An 11554-nucleotide genomic window follows, 5' to 3' on the forward strand; every position below is an offset into this window, starting at 1 on the left:
CGGTTTGCAGATCTTTTTTCTATGCCTACTTGCACCTCGGCTTCATGTTTCTTCTCCTGACCACACTTCTTGTCAACCACAGTCTCTCACACAAGAGAAAGGCCCAGGCTTCATCTTAAACTCTTTGTGCTATCTTGACACTTCTCCGATTTTGATTCTGTTTAGGTCACAAGATCCAACCACTATCATTATCTTGCCTGGATAATTCTGATTGCAAGGGCAACAAATCTTATGTTTGCCTGGATTCAGCCACATCTCCCTTTGCTTGCCTCTAGTGTCCACTCACATCCAGCCTCGAAGTATGACCTGAGATTGCAAAACTACAATGCAGCTAAGCATGTGTATTACTGGGACTTGTTGCCACCTCCTTATTCACTGTATGGTTTTGCTCAGTACACATATTGGAGGAGGTCTTGTGTGGCAGGACAAGATGCCAGACCTCTTAAAAAAAATTACTATGCTATTACATAACTGTAAACCTGAATACAGTGGTACCTCCATTTATGAACTTAATTCATTCCAGAAATCCGTTCTTACACCGAAAGCGTTCTTAAACCGAGGTGCGCTTTCCCCAATGAGGCCTCCCGCTGCCGGTGCCCTTCCACTGGTCAGCTTCCGTTTGTCTTCCAGGGCAAAGTTCGCTAGCCGAACACCTACCTCCGGTTTTGCGGAGTGCGTTGCCCGAATCGTTCGTTAACAGGACTGTTCTTAGACGGAGGTACCACTGTAGTTACTAGACAGACAAAAATGTAGTCCATGGAATCCTAACAAACTTCCCAGTGGCATTTATCTGAAAGACCCTTATTCTTGATTGATGAGGGCAGAATATTTTGCCACAGTTAGGCCAGATGTGATAGCAGATACATGTTCAGTAAAGATGAAAAGCCTTTTTTAAACTTTCCATTCCCCTTAAGAATGGAGAAATCTCAAGTTTGCCTGGGGAAACAAACTATTCTGCTTCCCTACATCAGATAACCAACAGCTAATAAAAACTTTTCCAGAACACTTATCCAGCAAGTATCTAAGAGCACTGTATGGAGAAAGAGGAAATGGATGCAAATACAAATATGGAGTCCATATACACACCACGTTACAAAAGGGTATCTAGCCATTTAAAAGGCAAAGACAGTAATACTATTGCAATTCATGTCAGACAAGGGCTTGAGGCCCTATATGCCCTTGATGGACACAGGCAGGTCAATCAGTGGTATCTGGGAAGTTTATCCTCTTACCAGAGAATGCAAACGTCTGACACAAGCAGCAGGAGAAAAAGCTCTGCAGCCTAGAAATTGGGTAACATCAGAGTTTGCATTGCACCACAGAAGGCATGTCAGAATTTATGCTTCATTAATTTATTGTTAGGCTGAGTAACTTCGTGTTCTACCCTTCCCAGGCAACTGTTTGTATAGACCTTGCAGTTTACTTTGCAGCAGAAGCAACAGCAGTAAAAACAAAACCCCTTTCCTGAAACTTATGCTTCAGAGCCTTCTTAGTTCTAAGAATTCATCAGATTCTCAGGTACTGAACAGAGGTTCTATTTTCTATACTGACTCCTAGCCCAATACTTCTCTATGAGTTGGATCCAGTCATGCTTTGAGTAGAACTGCTACAACATGACTGCTAAACATATCAATTAATCTGTGATTTGTTGTTGGCCATCAAACAAATTTGTTGTTGGCTTAGAAACAAATTAATAAAGTTAAAGAGTAGTCCCACAGAAAGCAAGACACCTCACAGAAGTCTTCCTACTGATCTAGAATCATTTACTTCGATAAACAGTATACCAACATACACTCTTCCAGTTTAGAACCAATGTATTATCTCAATGATCTCTATAGCAAGATCAAAGTTCACCACTAAGGCTCCAGAACCAAAATTCAATGCTTTGTCTTGGAAAATATCTAGCAAAAATGTTTGTATACACACAAAGTGCGTTTTCTCAGCACTGAGTTAACAAACCCAGTTAGAGGGGTTCCAGAACAAATGATATGACTTCCTAGTTAGTGGTGCTAAGACAAGTCTGGTTTTACTTTGATTTAATTACTTTGATTTGTATTATTTGCAGAAAATCGCATACACAAAGATAACCCATATCCAACAAAACCAATGAAATTTTCCCACAGACCCCGAAAATACATTACGAAAACCTGTATTTCCATCCATACAACACACCTTATAAAAGCATACATCTGTAAAACACGTTCCTATTACATGATCCACACGTTTGTTTAAATCTTTGATATTGGGCTTTGGTTTCCTGGGGTACTTGTGAACAAAATAAAGCTCCACCATTCTCCTGAAAAGGTGTACTTGTTCTTTGTCCTTTTTGCTAGTCTCAATTTGTCCATCAATTTTTCAGTCACGGCAATACGCCATACTCTCTTGTAAAAAGTGCTCACGTTTGCACCTTTTAAGTCCTTCCAGAATGTGGCTACAACCATACATTCTGCCATTAAGAGAAATCCAATTAGTGGTTTATCCACCAAGTCTTAATTCTCATTTAAATACAGATTCAGTAACGCAAGCACTGGAGACTCCGATATGCTGAAGAGTGATTTTACTTATCTCATTGAATACTTGCGCCCTCAAATATGCCACCTTTGGGCATGTCCACCACAAGTGCCTATAGCTGCCTCTGCCCCCACAACCTCACCAGCATATAGATGAAGTATGTTTATGCATACAGGAAAGTTTAACTGGGTTTATAGTCTGGTTTTATAGATTAAGGCACTGGCAGAAATGCAGAGGGGAATCTTGCACTGGAAGCAGAAATATCTCTCTGTGTTTCTTCGTTGCACCCTCTTGTACAGAGAAAAGTGGACTATCATTGCTTGCTGCCAGTGCCATTCTAGAACAGGTTAGTGCCCACTGAAGAGTTATGTGCTTTTCATGGGCTATGGTCTCATGCACATAGCAAGAAACATAAAATATCAAGAGTCTGGCCTAGATGAAATCAAAGTGTAGTGCTGAGGGACTGAAGTGTATGTCTGCCTTGTTTGAGTAGCTCTGTTAACGAAAGTCAATTGATGTGAAGATTCTCGTATTTCACAAAACACTGATTTAAGCCATTCCCTGCCTTTCAGAATTATTATGACCAATAGCTACTAGAGCACGTTTAGTGCCACAGAGTGCTCAGTCTCAAAAGATCCTTATGAAGTAATTAATTTCATTAAGGGAAGGCCAACAGTGCATTGGCTCAAACAATTGTGTCCCTAATTAAAGGATTACATGCAAAAAGGCTAGAAATGTGTCTTTTGCGTGAGGGCCAGACCATAAACAACAAGAGGGATCTATTATGGCATCTTCCGTAACTTTATAAATAATGGCAAAGAGCTCTCTGGGGGATGCTATTTTCCCAATTTAAAAAATCCCATCTGCTATTTGCACCTTTAAGGGAAACCTACACACACAGTCCCTGTGCATGCCAAGTATTCTCTAATGGGCAAAACAACAACTGGAGGGAACAGTTTTCACTGGGAACGGAAAAGAATTGCTCTCAACTTTTACTCAGCATACACTCATTTTTTTTAATAAAATGCCAGTGTCTAACTTAGCTTGATTAATTTCAATGGATCATCTCTGAATAAAACTTGGTTGAATATAAATCAGAATCCTAAAAAACTTTCCACACCTCCCCATGCCACAGCCCTGATCTAGATCCTGCCCATCAGTTGCTTTTTAAAAAAAAAACTTTCTTACAAATTTAAATAAAAAGAAGACCCACTATGGCCATCCCGTCGTCTCAGCTTCTTAGGCAGTGGATTAATGGCCTGACTCAGCATAAGGTAGTGTCCTGTCTCCACTCTACAACAGCAATTTGCTCATGGCTGGAATGGCATTTAAATCCAGAAGTCTAAATTCCAAGTCCACCAGCATCTACTGGACCACAATGTGTGTCAAGGGGCAGTTAAACAGCTATTAACACACCCATCCTATTTTATGCCTACTTTAAAAACAACAACCGCAAAACAAATTAACCGTTATAATGCAAGCAAACACAGAGGAAACAGAAAAAGAGCTTACATAGAAATTCAGAGAATCCCTTTTGTTCACAGCACACAATTTACAGTCCTTCGGTGTTCAGTCACTGGTGGGAGTCTAGCTATTATGAAAGAAAGAGGGAAACTATTCATAAACCAGCCAGGGGAAAATGAGTTCCATAACTTTCTCTAAGCCTATTATGTTTTGTTTTCTATATATTACACTGCTGATATTGGTATCAGACTTTGCATCTTTGGAGGAAGCAAATAAATCTCAGAAGTACACACAGGCCCAGCAGCGCCTGACAGAGGCATTAGCAGTCTCATTACTGCGCAAGGGTTATTTACAATACTTTACCCTATTTCGCCCCATTATATACTCAGCATGATGAAATGCCACTTGCTCAAAGCCTTGTAACTGAAGCACTGCTGTGCAAGGAAAAGAAACTCAGCAGTACCCTCTGTACGACACCCACATGCCAGATGAGACTTTTCAATCCATGGCTCTGCAGGGCATTTTCCCCCTCCTGACTTCTCCCATGGTTACACCAGAGTTGCGTTTCATCCTCCGTCCCTTTTAAAATTCCCAATTTCTTCCTTCCCTGCCATTCTAAAATGCTAAATGAAACGGTAAAAAAGAAACACGAACTACACCGTGATCTGACGTCGTAAGTTGCTGCAAGTTCCGAGCCACACGATGAGCGCCTTCAACAAAAAAGGGCTTTCCAAACCGTTCAGTTAGAAAATTCGAGTTATAGAACAAGATAAAAGCTTTTGACTTCACGTTACCCGCCTCTCTTTGGAGAAGCAAATCAAGTTTAGCCTACGGATGCACTCCACCCCCCCCCCCGAAAAACTTCCATGTAGCGCAGAGCCTCCAAGTATCACAAGACCTTCAAGGCATCGCCAGATCTGTTGTGTGTAATTTAAAACATCAGTTTAGCATACCTAGCAAAAGTGCCTGAAGAAACAGAAACAGCCTTGTGTGTTTCAAATCTACCCCACATAGACCACCAGCAGCATTCATTCTTTTCGTCAAGGGTGGAGACGAGACAGGAATTTTGACATTTGAACAAAAAATACGAGATACAGCTGCACTGGTTGAGATAAAAGTTGTAAGAATGGGAGCCTTGCAGAGTGGTTTGTTGTTTTTTTACTGAAGCTGTCAGAGAAAGACAGTTAAGAGGTTGGCACTGAACCAGGACACTGGGGCCAACGTTTAAATTATTTGAAAACTCCGTTGTCAGATCCTTGCTTCTATATCACCATAGAAGACAGCTCCTCTAGTAACACAGAGCCCTCTACTGTTGGGCTGGGACACTGACATTAAAAGGAGATCAGGGAAGCATTCACACCATATTAGGAATACGTTACTCACAATGATATTGTCCTTAAGCCAAAGGGATTTAGTGCTCAAGCTAGTCATGTTTACTGAATAAGCAATTCCAGTTCATCCATGTCAGCTATCAGAAAACAATAGAATCACTTGACAGATTATGCCTTAGGCTGCAACCGTACGCACCAGTTACATGGGAGAAAGTCCCACTGATTTCAGTGGGGCTTACCTCCAAGCAAACATGCATATTGCTGGAGCGTTAAGGGTTCCCCAAAAACTTTCCTGTTAGTAAATAAGGTCAAAGGATTTGCAGATCAAACAGAACAGTTTTGCAAAGGTGTCTTGCTCAGAAGAATACTCATTTTTAATAAAAAAATCAGCATTTCAAATAAGCACAAGATTTATTCACAAAACACCAGCAGACCCGCCTGAGTGTATCCTTATGTCACAGGTCTGAGTAGCAGGTCTGGAAAGCTACTCACTACTGATAAACAAGCAAGTGACTAACTGCACGGCTGTTTTAAAACCAATATTATAAAAGCCACACTAGCTGCTTGGCTCATTTTCCTTCAAGTATTCAGAACTGCCTTTTTAAAAAGTCATAGTGGATAGTGGGGGTGGGGAAAGAGAGATCTTACCAACAAAGCACAAACATTTTTGCTCATCTTCATCAACCACACACCCCATTCCAGCCATGTATTCTGCTGCATTTTCCCTATCCCTGGTTTTATTCAATAAGCAAACTGTATAATTGCCAGACTAACCATGTGAACCTCGCTGGAGACACATGGGATTCTTTCACTGCCTTGCGTTCAGTCCCTCTTAAACGTGTACAAGAACAATTACAGCGTTGTAGCATCTCTCATCCAGAAAAATCACAATGCACTTTACGGAACTACATACAGTTTCGCTTCATCTACCCATAGTCACTTCTGGGATATGAACAGCAGCTGTTTAAGAACACAGGCAAGCATTGCAACAAATCACTTGATAGAAGACAGCGAAGTATATTGTACCGAGAGCGTCCCTTGTTCCCCGAGTTGGAATTCAGCCAAATCACTACTTCTACTGTTGGGGGATTCCCAGAGGGCAGCTATCTTTGTTGCTTTACTTTTAAAAGCCTAAAAGGCTTCTGGTGCTTTAGACATCAATAGAATTATTGTAGTGTACATTTTTGTGGACTAGAGCCCACTTCATGAACAGGCAGAGCTATTCTGGGGTCAGGGGTGCACAACAGCAGGCTCACCATCACATCCCAGGTCCTGCTGGCTCATGCTGGTTGGCACAGGAGGGGTGGGGAAGGTTTAGACGTATTCTCTATGTCAGCTCTAGGCTGATATAGCTGACTGGTACCCTCAGGGGATCCACAGGGTACATTATTTGGAAAACTGGGGTTATAAGTCTCCACCAACTGGGGCCCCACTAGCAGTACTACTCTTCTCTGGCAGAGGCCAGGAGGCACCAATGGGCCATCTTAATGCCGCCCCCTCCAGTCATCAACATAGGGGGAGTAGCACTGCACTCCTAGTCCACCCAAGCTTATGGCACATGCCACAATCAACCTGTTAAGTCTTTGTGGTACCACCGTGTTGCTTTCCTTGCAAAACGTACATTAACCAACTGGCAACCTCACAGCTTCTGTTGCCCGCTGGCTCTGTGCTTGTCCTCAAAACTCAAATACTTCCTTCGGCATGAAAGCCCTGCTGACTGAATTCAATTCTGCATGTGGCATCCCAAAACCAGACACAATTCTATTTAAAGCACAACAGAAAAAGGGCTAGAAATGACAATATAAATTAAGCGAGTTCATGATGAGAAGTCCCCTGTCTTTAAGTTGCAACAACAACAATAACTCTGCTTTTGGAGGGAAACAACATGGTGTTATATACCAGAAGGAACTGCCCAGAAGACTATGATAAAAGGCAGACTTGCTATAAGAAAGCACTGCTAGATTGGGGGGGCGGGCTAATGGTGAGTTAAAAACTTGCCAGGGACTGTTGACAGAGAATGGCAGCCTCTTACCCAGTAGCAGAAGAGATGTCAGCTCCAGCAGAAAGCACCTCATCTTTGTAGAAGAGGGAAGATAAAAGGGCATCACTCTCATTCCCAGTTCACCTCTTGCTTATTCTTTTATCTTCAGCTGTCAACCGCCACCTGGTTTATATTTCCAGAAAAGAGTGTTTTGGTAGAGTCGAAACACAACGGGAAGGACGTAGGGAAGATAACCAGCAGGGGGAAGGAATAATACTAAAAAGACAAAGTGAAGGACAAGCTTAGTGGGAGGCGTGAATGTTTCTTCAGATGCTAAATGATTATTCCAAACAGACACCGATGCTTTTCCAACACATTGTGTTTTGCAGCATCTACTTTGATTTCTCCTACTCCGTATCCCACAGCACAGTAAAGAAGTACACAGTTCCTTGCTTGATCAACCCTCTCCGGAAAGAGAAAGGTGCAGGAAGATCCGTCTCTGGGCTCAAGAAGTGGCTATGTGTCCAAGGATTAACAACCTGGGCTATTTTGCAAGCTCTTCACGTGCACAAAAAAGAGCCCGAAGGGTCAGGTCTGCCCACATCCGAACCAGTTTTGTAGGTGTCTATTGCTAGTTTTCCTAGACGAGAGGGAAAGCGAGGCTGAGATCGTCCTCTTGCACGGACTGCATCGACAGTTCGGGAGGGGCTTCGTCTCTTCTGCTTGCTGAACTGTAAGGATGGGGCAGATCAGCAACCCGAGCTGGGATGGCCCCCTTCAGCAGCTGCTCGCGCTCTGTTTCGCTCGCTCGCTCGGGTGCCTACAGCTCAGGTCTGCTCCTCCCTAGAAAAGAAAAAAAGAGACAGGGAAACTTATAAAGCCAAGGCATAAATTGTTGCTCCTTGCTGCTAACTGCCTCTCCAAACACGCGCGGTTTGTGTGTGTGGGGGGGGTACATACAGAGACGAAGGGGCGGGAAGAAGTGGGGGCAGACCGAGCACCAGTTCCCGCCCCGCCGCCCCTCTAAGACCCCCATCTGCGCGCGGGGAAGGAGACCAGCCCGCTATTGTTTCAGCCTCACGCGCAAGACGGCCGCCTCCCCTTTCCCCAAACCGGAGGAAAGGCTCGAGCAGGGCGCCCTCGAGAAGGGAGACCGGCGGCCCGGAGCTTAGGCGCTCTCTTTCTCTCCCCTTTCCCCGCCCTCCGGTCATAAAGCGAAGCGTAGCCCACTTTCCGCGCGCCACAAACACCCCTCGAAGACAAGCGCCTCGCGCGCCCGGCGGCTCCGGGAGACCAGGACGCGCTCCTCAAGGGGGTCTCCCTCCACCCGCGCGCTCTTCCTGCCGCCGACCCACCCTAGCCACTCCCTTGCCCGGCTTGCTCGGCTCCACGTGCCGCGGCGACACCGGCATCCCCTCGGACTCTTTCCCCCGTACGGCTACTCGCCGCTCTCCTCAGCTTTGCTCTCCGCCCGGCGAGGCGCCACCTCAGCCTACCTGGCCGCTCTGGTTGCTTCCCTCAGCCCGCCGCCGCTGCTGCTGCCGCCTCTCCTTCGGCGTCTCCGCTCGGGCTTCATTCTCTGCTCAGAAGCTGCTGCTGCTGCTGCTGCTGCAGGGGGTGCCAAGCGCTTCCTCCCGGCCGGGAAGCTCCGCCTTCTCCCCCCTGCGTCCCTCCTCGTCGGACTCGTCGTCCTCCCCTCGCTGTGTCCCTCCCCGCTTCTTTCCCGACTCACCTTCAGCTCCGGGCGGGCGCTGGCCGGTGTGAGAGAGAAAAGAAACGGGGCAGGGAAAAGAGCGCGCGCCTCTCTCTTTCTCTCCACAATGGCCCAGAAGCGAAGGAGGCTTGGGGAGTGCGCCGCGGAACCTGGAATGGGATCATATTTCACCCCAGGCTGTTGTGAGCCTTTGCTTCCAGCTGGCAGCGAGGTATAGAGCAGGGCGGGAGAGAAGGATAAGCCTCCCTTTCAATCATTAACCATTGCGGGCCAGTAAAAGCAATCACTGCACGTATGTCAGGCTAGACCGGTAGAAGGCCGGGTTGGCACCTTTTCCCTCTAGTGCTGCTTCTTGTGTTGTTGCTTAAGAATTAGTCCTAACAGGACCATTTCAAGAACCCCAATATGGTAAGCATAATCATTAAAACACACACACCATTAGGTTATAGGGCTTGTCCCTTCTGGGGTGCTTTGAACTGAAAATTTACAGTTTTAGAATTAGTAAGGCTGTGGGAGCAAAGGAGCCACCACATTCCAGTCCTGTTTCTGCAGTTCTGACAACAAATGCAAAATGCCGCAGCCCCAATGACTTAAAACTGCTTTGTATTTGGAGTAGTCCCGCTGGGAGTTGCTCCAAGCTAAGTGGTTTGAAGAAAACAGCTGTCAAACGGCCAACAAGTTCCACCCACTCAATAACCCGTTAACAACCCTTGTGTGTTGAAGCACAGTGTGAAACAATAAAGCGAACCTGGTCAACAAAAGCCTGCAATACTTCATAGAGTGGGATGTTAAGAGCTACGCTAATGGGACAAGTTCTATCCCTAGATACCTGTTATAGCAGTGCAGTGGTGTGCTTTGGGTGTACTGCCGCATCATGCATGCTGCAAGAGCAAAGGTGACTGTGCATTTACGCATGAAACGCAAGTTGCAGCATGACCTGGCACAGCACAAAAGACTTGTTACCGGTTCTTACCTGTGGGACCAAATATTCTGGAAGTGAAAACGGATGCTTCCAACTGAGTAGCATGGGCGAGTTAACTATGTTGAAATTCCATATGCTGACTTGGCCATAACCAAAGTTCTTTTGAGTCATGATGTTATAACGTAAGATGTGTCTAATGTGGGAAAGAGTGAAACAGCAGGTTTAGAGCAAGTTCGTGCAAATAAAGTAGGCCTTTCCTTTTCCTAGGAAATAGGCAGAGGAAGTTCTGTGCTGAGTTAGCTGAATGGATGACGCAGTGGAGCAACGTAGATAAGCGATGGAGGGGATGGGTTGGGCAGGGTGGTACAGAACTGGTACATGAACCAACCTGGTCCAATGCTAAATTTCCAGTTCCAAGTTTTAGGATTCAGCCGACTCACTCTGAACATGTATATAAACATAAATTTATTCTAAGGGAAGTGTACTTAAAGGAGGTTAAATGGAAGGATTGCCTCCTCCCACATTTACCTGCCCAGAGGCTTAGATCATCTTCTGAGCAGTGGTGTAGGAAGGGGGGGGCAGAGGGGGTGGACAGCCCAGGGTGCCACTCTGGGAGGGGTGACAAGATGGCCCCTGACTCCCCCCGGCTGTAGAGCGGACGAGGGTGCCCGCAATCCGTATGGGCGCCACTCACGTGGCATCCGGACGGGCTGCCACTCTTGCCTGTACAGCCACTGTGCAAGCGGCAGCCCATACGGACTGTGCACGCGCAGCATCCCGTGTGGACCGCGCTTCCCGTACGGTCGCCGCACATGTGCAGTCCGTACGGGATGCCGCTTGCGCGGCAGCCTGTACGGTCATCGTGCAAGCGACAGCCCATATGGACTGCACATGTGCGGCATTCCGTACGGAGTGCGCACGCATGGGATGCCGGAGAGGGTTCCTCCACCACTGCTTCTGAGATCCTTCTCAGGTTGCCACTGCCAAACAAGGAATTGTAGGTGTCTAAAGAGGAAGGGACTTTTTGGTGGTGGTGCTTCTTTTGTGGAATGCCCTCCCCAGAAAAGCTTGCCATTGTGATATTTTCAGTAGCAAGTGAAAACTTTTTATTTTCCCAGATATTTAAAGATAATTTAAAATCTTCAGGGTTTTTAGCTGTGCTAAGGTATGTTTTGCTGTTTGTTTGTTTTTAATTTCATACTGTGGAGCAACCCTCACTCAGACATTCTTTCATTGTTACAGATAGTGTAATCTGGGAGCTGAAGAGATGGAAGTGGTCACAGGCTTTGGGCAGATATGTATAACTGAGTTAAGACAGAACCTTCCATGTCTTTAATCTTGTACAGCTTATAGGCAGTAATATCAACTGATTGTTAGGAAACAAGTGACAGTGCCAAAAAGAATTGGGTCTCCAGTGGATTGTATATATTTTATGTAGCATACCCCTATACTATTTTAATTGAGCATTTGATATTTTTAACCAGGGGTAACCATAGAAATATGTATTATAGGATATTTGGAAGAAGCAGAAAATTAGCAAGTGCTGTCAGAAAGCTTATTTAGCTGTTACACCCTGCTCAGTCTTCTTTCAGACTATTGCATTCATGCATAGTAACAATAGTATATATAAA

At 45.4% G+C, this 11554-nt stretch overlaps 1 protein-coding gene across 2 annotated transcripts in view; it reads right to left on the reverse strand.

The window, feature by feature from the left end:
- The window catches only part of IGSF3 (immunoglobulin superfamily member 3), a 118049-nt gene extending 108855 nt beyond the window's left edge, over positions 1–9194 (reverse strand). For both annotated transcript variants that reach the window (XM_083611491.1, XM_083611490.1), the window contains exons 1-2: positions 8784–9194; positions 7339–8130 (exon numbers count right to left, since the gene is read on the reverse strand). In XM_083611491.1, coding sequence (XP_083467617.1) covers positions 7339–7420 — 82 coding nt within the window. In that variant the 5' untranslated portion in view covers positions 7421–8130; positions 8784–9194. The remainder of the gene's footprint in view (positions 1–7338; positions 8131–8783) is intronic.
- Between the last annotated feature and the right edge of the window lie 2360 nt (positions 9195–11554).

This window comes from Podarcis filfolensis (assembly GCF_964270895.1).
Source record: "Podarcis filfolensis genome assembly, chromosome: 4".
NCBI lineage: Eukaryota > Metazoa > Chordata > Lepidosauria > Squamata > Lacertidae > Podarcis > Podarcis filfolensis.